This window comes from Cariama cristata, unplaced genomic scaffold (genome assembly GCF_000690535.1).
Source record: "Cariama cristata isolate BGI_N322 unplaced genomic scaffold, ASM69053v1 scaffold3961, whole genome shotgun sequence".
Lineage (NCBI taxonomy): Eukaryota > Metazoa > Chordata > Aves > Cariamiformes > Cariamidae > Cariama > Cariama cristata.
In genome coordinates this window covers 1-12,700 of record NW_009598509.1, presented here as the reverse complement: position 1 = coordinate 12,700, position 12,700 = coordinate 1, and the positions used below count along the sequence as shown (strand labels likewise).

Below are 12,700 nucleotides of genomic sequence, written 5' to 3'. Positions count from 1 at the left end.
TTAAAAGAATTAGTGAAGAAATAAATAGGTAAATTGGAAATTAAAACACTTTGAGAAACATTTGACATGTCAGACAAGATACTTAAAAATATGCTTGAAGTGTCTTTCAGTAGTGGATGAATGAGTAATAGTGATGAAAGAGAGTTTTCCTCCCCTCTGGATGTTACCTATTTTGAGAAGTTATGGAATATAACGCCGGTGGCAGCAACTAAAGTAAATCTGCGTATTTATATTAGATGACATCTTAGTGTTATTGGTTATGTTCATTGGTTATGAAACTCTGTATTTTCCTGATTTGTTCATTGGCTTTTCTTCTATTTTCAATATTTAAACCTAAAGATTAAAAGACTAAAGGTTTTCAGTGTTAAAGAAAAACGACATCATGAATTGATGTGCTCCATCTGTCAGATCTGGAGAATACTTAAGTAAATGAAAGTTTATCCTAGAGATGATCCTTAATGCATTTATGCATTATGTCAAAGTGACAGAGTTTAAAGGAGTTCCTGTCACCAGCATTGAACTGCTTTGTTTATGAATTTCCAAGGAATACCTGATTTGTGGGCTTTTTAAATTTATAAAATGTAGACTTAAATACTTGGCAATGTTTTGGTAAAAATGTTGCTGTTTAGAACTTCTGTCACATCTTTCAGATTCTGCACTTTTAAATCAGTAAGATTTTCAACCATTTGAAAATTGAGCACTGGGAATCCTGAACTAGATTATCTCACAAATGCTGTATTCAGAAGTCTTGTTGCTTTTTTGGTAGCCAAATCTTAATTAAAAAGAGATGAATCAAAACAACTGGTTTGAGATTTCTGGGTAATGAGTCATGCCGTACTTTGAGATACAGATATATATATACACATACATATATAAAGTGCAGGGAACAATAAGACTAGACTAGATCCTTGAAGGCATGTTTCAGATTTTGAACACTGGGTTTTATATAGTACCAGGTACACAACTAAATCAGCAAGATACAGGGGACCTGCCATGTGAACACTGTGTTTTATATGGTACCAGATACACAGCTAAATCAGCAGGATACAGTAGACACAAGAGTAATTGTGAAAGCTGTATTCATAGTTCAAGGGATGAAAGCTGATCACTATTTGCTTTATGGAGAAAAAACATAGCTCCTAGAACTGATACTTTCTTTTTTAGTTCCATAATATCAGGAAATGGGGCTATTATGAGAAGCAGAAAACAGGAATCCATAATAACTTTCCTCTGCCATCACTTTGCTGTGTGACCCCTAAAAATTAGTTTCTCTGGTGCCTCAGTTTCCCCATCTGTAAAAATAATCCTGATGTGTTCCCCACACAAACATTTTGAGATTTGTGAATAAAATACTCTGCACTGATGCTGTATATTTACAGGTAGGTATTAGTCTGGCTCTTAAAAAAAAATTTTTGTGTTAAATTATATTTTCTGTTTATTCATTTCTTTTATTAATGTTAATTTCCTTTTCTTGTTTTGTTTTTATTTTGACTCCATTCTCCTAATAGCACCAGGAACAAGAATTATCAATAGTCTATTCTTCCTGCATATGATAAAACAGAAACATATGTGTATTTCGATCCAGTGCAGCCACTTTTTTTCTTCATATTTTGTTACAGATCAGGGAATACAATGGACAGATGCAGGGAATTACCAGTGGGGGATTTGCATCCTTGACATTTGATGGAACTGTGGGAGCACCAGTAGTTCCTCGAACCTCTAGCAAAGTGTACACCTTCATGGATGAAGAACAGAAAACAATAGAAGAACTACGTATTTGGGCAGCCAGTAATCTTTCTATTTCTGGACCAGCAGCAAAATTGTCTGGTGTTCAGCCAATGCTTTTCTTTGATCTCACTTGCCAGCTGGTAGGAAAAGCAAAAGTGGATGGATCTTCTTTTCTTCTAAAGGTAGATTATTTGTTTTTAAATAACTTGTTAGATTTATTTATCAAGACGTTGTGATTCAGTTTTTCGATAAAAAAATATTCATTGATTTAAATAATGTTATGTAGATAAATATTTTGAGGTTAAGCAAATTTATGATCCTTGACCATTTTACTTCTATGAAAACAAAAAAGAAATCCGAATTCTCCTTAAAGTTGTTCATCTGATTTATTTCTTTAGAGAGGTTTTGTAAGATGGCATTGGTATGGATCATTGTTTCACAAACATTTGTAGATAAATATTGCAAGATTTCTTTAAGTTGAAAAATCTTGTTAGTTTTAAATTTTAACCTTGTTTTTTAGTTAGCAGCAATTATTTCTCATTTTTTTTGATCTGCTGGATATAATTAATACAGTAAGTAGCACTATCTAGAAAACAAATGAATGGGTTATATTATCTATCTTGATGGATTTTAGGTAGCTTCTTTTAGTTATTCATAAGCTCTTTGGGTATCAGCGCTCACTGAAAGTACAAAATGCAAAGCGCCACACAACAGGAGAGTACTTTCCGAGGGTGATCCTTAACAACAGCTAAATAAAAAGGAGGTCTGCATAATTTTCCTGGTTTTAGCTCCAGATATATCAGTCTGGTGTTATTCTGAAACTCCTCTATACTTACTTTTCTTTCTTTTATAAATTGATTGTTAAAATGTGAATGATGCATAGCCTGTCATTTTCCATTTTATGACTTCATAAAATTATTTATTGGTTCTACTATATTAAACTGTACTGTTACAACATTTTTAGAAAAAGCACACTGCATTATTCCTTCATTAAAGCAGGAAAGATTTTTCTCGTGCAGCACATAGATGTCAAATGAGACCTAGTAAAATTTCAGAATTTTGTGGACTGTAATTAAGTTGTTCATTAATATATGTTCAGCATTGAAGGACCCTTTGCAAGGACAGAGACAAGTGCTCTCTTAAATTACTAATATTTCTTTACACTCTTTTCTGTGTTGTAAGCTCTGAAGTTGATTTTGTCAGTTTCGTGTAGTAAAGATAATGACTTGGAGGGGAAACTTAACATAGTCTTAGGAAGGTAAAAGTTTGAAATCAAATAACGATAGATCAATTTTTCTGATACATAATTCCTTTGACAGTATATTTTTTTAGTATTATAAAATATTAAGTACTTAAATCTGTATTAAAATACATCAGACAAGCTTAAAAACGGTAGATAACATTGGTATGCTGTTGCTAATTTCCTCCATTTTTCAAGCAGGGCAAAATCCCTTTCTCATATCAAATGTTGGTCGTGATGGAAGAGAAGCCTTTTTAGAGAATTGTTGGTAGATCTCTGGTTATTTTGTTGATTTGCTAAACAAACAAACAAATTCAATACCAGCTCAAATAGAGTGATCGTTAAATATTGTTATTATATTTTTGGTTATACCTTTTATAATAATAATTTAAATTATGATGTCATTCCAAGTATTTCAATTATATTAATGGTTGATTATACTATAAAATATAATTATTATTTTAAGCATTGAGCTTATGTTACTAGTGGGGATTGCTTCAAAGACAACTAAAATTAATTTCAGTGATTTTGTGCATCACCCATAGCATAACTTTTAATATTACACTTGATAAATTAATTGGGATATGCACAGAAGCTGAGGGTGACATGACATAGAGATAGTATCACTAACTTGTTCATGCTTACCTTTTTCTGAGAATCTTGTTATTCAAACTGATGGAGACTAAAAAACTCACACGAGAAATTATTCTGTCATTTATGCCTTTCATAAGAGTTTTATTCTTTTTTTCCTTCTGTCTGTCAGTTAACCTGTTTATGTTAAACTATGTCATGCAATTGGCATACTCTGCTGAAGAGAGAGACAGGTTTCATTGTGTCTCTCCCATTTCAGTGTTTTGCCGACCATGGTGATCAAAGGTTGTTACTGACTATTCCTTAACTCCCATCTGTTCATGACTGGTGGTGGAACCATTTGCTATCTCTTACCCAGAATTAATTTAATCAGTGTTGGTTTTTAGACCACTGTTGTTTTTTGAAACCAGGGCTTCCCATTAGTTCCTCTGGCAATGGACATTTTAAAGCTAAGTAGTCACCCTTGTATCAGACAGGAAGCACTCAGGTTATTTCAATCCGTTTGTCAGACTCATCTTTTAAGTGTAGAACTACCAAAATGTCCCAAGTAAAGCCAGTTGAAAAATAATGAGAAACTTGACAAATTTAAGGTTCTTTATTTTGTCAAAGTGACTAAATTCATAATATATATGTACTAAGTCTATGTTACTCGAGCTCAGTTCTCGAAAAGGTTTGATAATTCAAGCAGTGGACTCTTTCGAAGTTTATAGTATTTCATGGTACAAGATCAGAAGATAATAGACTTTTTTTAAATTGTATTATCTGGGTCCTTCAGAATACATGCTTATTGGAGAACATTAATTTGATGTTATGGGTCATTTTCACTGTGAACAGTTTTCGCTTTTATCTGTTGATTTGGGATGAGTATTTCAACCATTCTGAGTGTATTTACACATGACTTTGCTGATTCTTACATCTTTTCTTGTGGATCCTTTGATCCACAGCAGTTAACCATAAGGGGTAGAAACCCTTTAAAAATTAAGCTTTGGTGTCTTTTTTTCTCCCCCTCTGCAGTGCCTAACTCATGAGACAAAATGCTTGGTATCACAAAGTGTCTGAAAATTAGCTTCTGTTGAACCTATATGCATGAAATCCTCTGGAATGCAGCATTTTAGTCTTATAGTCCAAATGCCTCTAGATTTTTCTTTTTCTATGCCAGTATTTCAGACTGTTATATCTGTTGTCTTTGAGAAGAGACTGTCTTCAGGAACTCAGGAAAGGGTAGTTTACAGAATATACCGTAAGCAGCTATCACTGAAATTTTAATGTTTGGTTTAAGTAGTAAGATTTTGGTTCTGAAGTGCTAAGTCTGTTGGTAATCTTATTTTTTCATGATAACTTTGATAGCTCAAAAATAACTGTATTGATATTTCAGTATTTAAGTGTTTCAAGAACTTAGCTTTAGTTAGTCAATTTTTAGAATCCTCGTTATTAAGTATGTGTTAAATACTGATGTTTTTGTAATATGTCCTCTATAACTAGCAGTGTATACTGATGTAGGAGATCATCAGTAATTAGGGGAGTATACGCTGTGTACTCAGTCTTCACATACTGTGGCTGGAATGTTTAAACCTATAGCAGGATTAAAATATTAAATATAGACAGTTCTACATATGCTGAATTCTAATCACTGTAACTGTTAGATAAATGGTCAAGGTTTTGCTAGGGCTGATTTTTTTTTTTAAAAAAAATATTAACAAATTGCAGGTCTTAACACTTGGTCGTATTCTCTATAGAGGTTATTTTATACTCTGAGGAATAATAAAAAAAAAAATCCCATAAAATCTAATTTAAATAATTTAAGGACTTTAAGACTGAGACTCCAATTAAGATTTCTTATTGTTATTTTTTTTTAATCAAACAACAAAATTATTAAAAAAAAAAAGTTATTTAAAAGCATATTGAAATAGTTCATTTGCATTGCAGGTATGGGATGGCACAAAATGTCCCTACCCAACATGGAAGGTGCCTGTGGAAGCAAAAGACCTGGAAGGAGAAAAGGTTCTTCTTCATCAGCTGCGAAATCTAACAGTGGACATTCTAGTCTATGATAACCATGTACAACTGGCAAAATCACTTAAGGTAATGCAGAGTTTGGTATTTCTAACTCTCGTTTTGTGGCCTATTTTCTGCTTAGAACTCACTTCAGAGAATGTATCGATTAAGTTCTGCTGTCAATTAGTTTCAAATGTTCCTCTTTATCTTTCACTGTATTTCCCATACCTTTTATTTGAATGCAAAACTCCTTCAACCTGTGTAAAACGGAGTCATTGCCCTAAAATTACCATGAAAAAAATTCTTCCAATTAAGCAGTTCTTTCCAGACACTGTAATATAATGTATAATCCTGTGAAAGTAATGCACTCAGAAGATGTATTCTGTGCTTTAGGATTATTTTTTAAATGATATAAAGTGAGGTTAAACTTGTAGTCCCATTAAAGGCCTGTAATTCTGAAGTCAATAAAGGATTTTTCTGTTCTATAAACCTCTGCAATTTGCAGTGCAATCTTCATTTAGTGGGTCAGTAATGTTGATTATGCTTAGATAGAGAAAACAACAACATAATTAAACATTTGATCTTCAGCAATACTGCCATCTTGCTTCTGAATACAGTAAATTAGCAAATAATACATCTTTCATTTTATACCTTGCCCTTTATACCCAAGCATTGTTTTTAAGAAAATGTTTACCAGAAAATAAAGATAAATGATAGCCATTTGTTAGACTGGGGCTATCAGAAGACATGAAATCAATTTGGTACATTAATGCCTGTTCATAAGTAAACGACAGATAGCAAAGTAACTTGCCTTTGTGTAAGAATTAGTTAAAAAAACTACTCACAGAAGTATTTCATTACTTACAGTTTCTCTTTCAGAATTTTTCTCTTGCTAACTGGGGTAATCTATTGATATAAGTAACTGCTGATGTTCCTTCACTCCAGTGAAGGAGTATGATTTGAAAATTAAGGGAAAAAATATTTTAATATTAATAAAACATATTTTCTTGTAGCTGATGATACTCTCTTTATTACTGTCTCCCATTTATATTCAGGAATTCCTATTGAATATGTAGTCCATGGGATGTCTTCAGCAGCTTTCTCAATTTTTTTCCTTCCTATAAGCCCTTTCTTAACTCTAAAGCATCTGTGCCTTTGCTTTATACTGCACTGTCGCAGAAGCCCTAATGTCAAAGGAAACTGTTAAGAAACCTGGTTTGACTTATTGAGCAACATGGGCTGTTTTTCTCCTTCTGTGTCCAAAGTTGCAGTAGTTTCACTCATGCAAGCTGTAGTTTTAAGTTAGATCATTTTTGAACACCACTTTTTAGTGAATTGTCTTAGTGGAGTTACTGAAGAAAAAGTGCTGATATCCCAACAATTAAACTTCAGGAAGATTTATTAAGTTCAGCTTGCAATATGTGCAATTAATTTTATTTCACAGAATAATCTAAAGATAATAGAATTTGGGGCGACTCTTCTTAAAATGGAAGATTTAGTAAAAGGCTTGTTTTTAAATACGAGTGGAAACCATGTCATATCATAAGAAAGTATAATTGAACTGCTCTATATTAATCTGTATAATATTTTATTTAGTTCAGGGTCTTGTTATACAAAGATTTATTTTTAAAATTGTTTCTATAGAAGTATAGAACTGGAGAACACTTAGTGTATGTGGGTGCATACACTTCCTGATTGTGAACACGAGAACAGTGTGGACAGAAACTATACGAGATGTTTTGCCAAGTTATGGTTTCAGAAGCAATAGAAGTGCATTATTTTTCAGCCATCTCTTCTGCATTTGAAAGTAGCTTAGAATTGCCTTTTTTAATGTAAATTGCTATGGAATTGTTAGGTTACACTCTCCCATGTTGTAGTGTACCATTGGCAATGACAGTTGCAGCTCTGAAATGATGTTTTCAGGTAGGAACAATCTGTTTTACACAGCCTTGATACCAAGAAAGGCAGATTGAAAACAAACAAGTAAACAAAAACCAACAAAAAAACCCAACCCTGAAATATTTGTTCTTATTTTAAAATTGTATCTGTAAACATATATTCAGACAAGGAAGCTCTGAGTAAGCACCATAGTCTAGGGAAAGTCGGTAATGTATTACAGTGAATTTTTAGCAAATCCTGGAGCATGATGTCAGAGTTATTCCTGCAAGAGTTTGTCAAAAGCTCCTTGTTTGGATTGTCTGTCCAGAGAACACTGAAGATATGAGCATGTTATCCCATTTTCTGAGACAGTAAAATAATATTTACAATTTTCAATGGAGAGAACTTTAGTAATATTGAAGGTACGCTACAGTTGATACTGTAAGTAGATTTTTTTTGTCCCCTATATTTACTGGCCTTCCTTTCCTGCTGGATAAGATTGTGGCTTTTCAGCATTTGCTGCCTTAGCAGAACACAAACAGAATTTTCAGAAATCTCATCTCTGAAGTAGTTTATTTCCTGGGGCACAAAGACACAAGCAAGAGCTACAACTAAGGAAAGAACGTGGTGTTCACTGCTTTTTCCTGAATTTCCCTCTTCTTCTGGCTACCTCCTGGGGTGCATGAGGCTTTCTCATTGCTCTAGGAACCCCAGCCTGCAACTAACTCTCTGGAGTACACTTACTCCCCATAGGCTGTAGTTCGTTATTCTTCAGCCTCTCTTACTCCAGTTTTTCCAGAGGTTCTCGGGATTCACTCAGAACTTGCCATACAACTTGGATATAGGTCTGTGAGATGGGTTTCTCCATCTGGGACCTTTTGCTAGATGGTAAGCATCAAGGTGAGTGAGCGTCAGTGGTCAGTCAGGGCACAGTAGGGGTCCAACTGTCCACAGCTGGTCAGAGACTTCCGTATGTACTGTCACTCATTAAATATGTAGTACTGTGCATTCCTCTGGCTTGATACTATCAGTTTTGTGTTGCCATGCGTTTTCTGCATAGTACAATTAAAACAATTAAGCTTGAGCATGCATACAAGTCCTAGTCCATATTTTCACAGTATTTGCTTCATGTTATGTATCTTCAGATGCAGAATTTGAATATTTTCAGCTGTTCCTCCCACTGTATACAATGTCATGTCTTTTTTGATAGTAGTTTGGACTAAGAAGTCTTGCTTGCTTTTCTAGCGTCTGAGTCACATTTACAACCTGCACCTTAAATGTGTTACATGGCTATAATATCTAGCTTTGTATTTTTCAGGCCTGGGTAGCATTCCTTTGACCTGTCAGTGGTATTTTCCCCACTTCTGTCTTTGTACTCATTAAAAGGGAAGAAAAATCACAATAGCCTCCCATCCTACCCTCAAGTCCTCCAAACCCTTTAATGGGTTTAAGTTGGTATTTTTTTATTGCAAAGGACCGCACTAAAATGCTGTGTATATGCTTCCTCTCATTTGCAAAAAGTTGTGCACAATTTACTCAGTAAAATTAGACTGTTTTGATATGATAAAATGATGACAAACAAATATCATTGAATATCATCAGCCATAAAATAGGCATAAAAATCAGTACTGATGATTTTGTTAAGTGATTCCTGTAGATAAAGACAACCTCTTGTCATGAGTGTCGTCTTGGCAAAATGTGAACACTTAACTGCTGTCATAAATGACTGTTCCAAATTCATCAGTGTCTTAAATGTGAACACAACCCTATATGTCTTGAAATAATTAGGAGAATTTGCTACACTAAAAAGTTGTTTTACTTGGCTAGTTACAGGAAACTACATACATGACTTCTTTGTTTTAATTCTTTTTCAGCCTTAATATGTATTTTTAAAATAGTCATATTTGAATTAGACTGCAAATGGAGTACTGATATATTTTATATTACTTAAAGAAACGTGTTCTTATTGCTTTAATTTCATTTAAATGAACTTGCTCTAAATGAGATAGGCAGTTCATAAGTAAAACTGCTGTAAAGTCAAGTAAGGAGTTGGTTATGTACTATATTTTAGTGATGACTCTGTAAATCATGGTGTTTACTTTAATGTAGGTTATAATTTCTTCGCAGTCAAGTATATAAAGTGTGCTCAGTCTGCAGGCATTCTGTAAACAACAGAAATACAGTAGCGCTTTTAGCTGTAACAGCCACATTTGCTGGGCACTGTTATCGGTAAGCAATGCTGCCTCCCAAAGTAATCCACGGAAATCGCACTTCATCTTTCACAGTCGTGTCTGGTGGTCTCTGTTGGCATTCATAACCTTCCGGACTTTTTCAGTATTTGGCAATGCATCTCTTTAGTATAGCTCTCAATGATACTAAGATATAGAAAATAACATTTTCAGAAGAGGGATCTAATAAAATGCATATATAGGAAGGTAGTTTTTTATAGCGATGGTAAATCTTGGGAAGATGACTGTTGCACTAAAACAGGTAATTCGGTTGACTTTTGCATCAATTTCAGCACACAAGTTTAGAAGACCAAACCAGCATTTTGTTTTCTTGGCTTCTAGGCTCTCCTCTCCCACATTTAATGTTTTATGTTTGTTCATATGGTAAATAATTAGTTTTTTCATACATTCTTTTTGAAAGAAAGAAATTCTTCAATTACAATCGACATTTTCCTGTTTATGTACAAATTACTCTTGGAAAAAAAAATCGATTTGGCTCTATTATATTGACATAAAGTTATTGGATAAGGAGAACTTAGCTAAGAACTTCTAAAAAAACTTTCTCCAAAAGCATTTGCCACAGTCATTAGATTAGTTTTATAATATGACTGTCCCTTGCATTTTTGGATACTCAACATAATTAAGTAAAATTTAGCATCTGGAAAGAAAAAAAAAAAAGCCTGCAGACAAGCCTCATAGCTGCCATCTAAATGCACAAGCTGTCCTGTTGATACACTTTGAAAGAACAAAATGAGGAGACCCCTGATGGTGTAGAGCAGTTAAAACTCTGGTAAGAGCTTCATGCCAGAAGCAAAATAGGTGCAGGCTGAAGAGCACTTTTTATGTCCCTGGTGCCTGAATTTGAAAATATGCTGCCTTTTTCATGTGCAATTATTGTTTAAAAGAGCAGTTTGATACCAACATTATATAGTCATAGTCTGTTCCTTGATGCACAGGAGGATTCCAGAATCCAGATGCTGCTTTATCTGCTTTTATGCATATGTACAAGCATTTATAAGTGTCATACTAAGACCTGGCCAATCCAGTCTAATAGTAATAGTTTTTAGGTTTCCACCGGTTAAAGTGGGAGCTGAAGCTGAAATAAGACTTAACAGACTGGCTGCTGTAATATTAATGTTAATTAAAGTCAATTTAAAATAATTTCTCATTTATATAGGGCTGTTTAAAAGATACTTAGAGTGAACATAAATCCAGGTTATTGAATGTGTGTAGCTTGCCAGTTATCAGCTCGATCTTAGGTTATACTTGAAAAAAATATTTGGGTGCTAATTAATTTGATTCAAAAGACTTTAAAACACATCAAAGGGAAATTAACTATATAATTAAGGCTCCAGGTTATCTACCTTTAGAACCTTGGTTTGGGTTTGGGTTGGGGTTTTTTTGGGGGGTGGGGGGGTGGAGAAGGGATGATGGGAGTGGTATTTTCAAATAAAAGCAAAGTTATAAAGATGTGTTCAATGTTCAGCATTCCGTAACATCTTTCTTAATAGGTACTTGTATAAGTTAGCCTAAGTCCATTCATGTAACTTGACAAAACTGTTTCAGAGAACACAAAATAATTCTAAGCGAAACAAGCATGTACCTGAGGAGAAAATCTAACAGAGTTAGGAACAATGCCAAATTCTTTGAATTTCTAACACATGTTGCCTTTTGTCCTCGTGCTGAAAAAATGTTATCTGTAATGTAAGAGTAAGATATTATAAAGAAACCTGGGTAAGCAGATGTGTTTGCATGTATACTTAAAGAGATAATATGCCATGCATGATGATGGACATGAGGTCAATTGCTGAGTGCAATCATACATGGACAAATCACAGCACGTCAGTCTCTGGAGGGCTGTGTTGTGAATATAGAAGACAAATTGTGCCCTCAGGAAAGGAATATATTGGCTTGTTTGATCTGACTTCTGAAGTCTGCCTGAGAATCAGATTTAGTAAGGCGGCTTCTGCTGGTTCTGAATCAGCTTTTGCTGCTGGTAATGTTGTCTGATAAAACAAACAGGTCACCCAGAGAGGTTGTGGAATCTCCATCTTTGAAAATATTCAAAACCCAGCTGGAGACAGCCCTAAGAAACCTGCTCTCGCTGACTGTGCTTTGGGCACAGGGGTTTGACTAGGCAATCTTGAGAGGCCTCTGACAACTTCAGCTATTCTGTGATTCAGTGGAAACAGGGAAGAAGCTTTATGAGGCTTAGAATTTTCCAAGTAAATAGCTAACTTTGTGTTATCAATTCTTTTTTTTCTTTAAGATCGGAAGTTTTCTGAGAATTTACAGTATTCATACGAAACAAGGAAGTGCTGACAATGAACATGTCTCACATATAGAATTTCATCTTCATGGTGGCACCTGTTACGGTCGAGGAATAGGAGTCTTACCAGAAAGTAACCTGGATGTTAAGGAACTAAAATCGTAAGTTCTATATCTAGTTTTCTGTTCTAGATGATTCTGGAAAACTGTAGGCTAATGTATCATCTGTACAGTTTAGAATTGTAGATGTGTTAAGAACCAGAAACTCTGGAACAGAGTATGTCTTTAGCACTGCTGAGATGAAGAGTAAGTATTTGGAGGGTTATGTAAATAAAGCTAATTTTTCAAATTTAAAATACAGTAGGGATTAAGATATCTATTTTATAGTTGTGTAATAATAAGGCCTGGCCACATTAACATACTTACTATGTTTTATAGTGAAATATAATCTTTTAAAGATAAAATCTATGGTTAAGCAAATAAATTGAGCACGTTTTCAGCATGTGCATATGTGTTACTTGGAAATCGTGAGATTTAAAGATGTTCAAAATTAAGCATATAATATAAATGCTTTACTAAGCTGTGTTAGATGTGTAAGGAATCATAGAATTGTTTAGGTTGAAAAAGACCTTTGACATCATCGAGTCCAACTGTTAACTTAGCACTGCCAAGTCCACCACTAAACCATGTCCCTAAGCACCACATGTACACGGCTTTTAAATACCTCTAGTGATGGTGACTCTGCCACTTCCCTGGCCAGCCTGTTCCAATG

At 34.2% G+C, this 12,700-nt stretch overlaps 1 protein-coding gene across 1 annotated transcript; it reads left to right on the top strand.

The window, feature by feature from the left end:
- Positions 1–1,619: 1,619 nt before the first annotated feature.
- Positions 1,620–12,090, top strand: LOC104168648 (protection of telomeres protein 1-like; the record flags this gene model as incomplete). The annotated part of the gene is made up of 3 exons (XM_009709308.1): positions 1,620–1,910; positions 5,486–5,641; positions 11,930–12,090. Coding segments are annotated over 3 exons (608 nt in total), but the record flags the coding sequence as incomplete, so codon positions are not given.
- Positions 12,091–12,700: the final 610 nt, after the last annotated feature.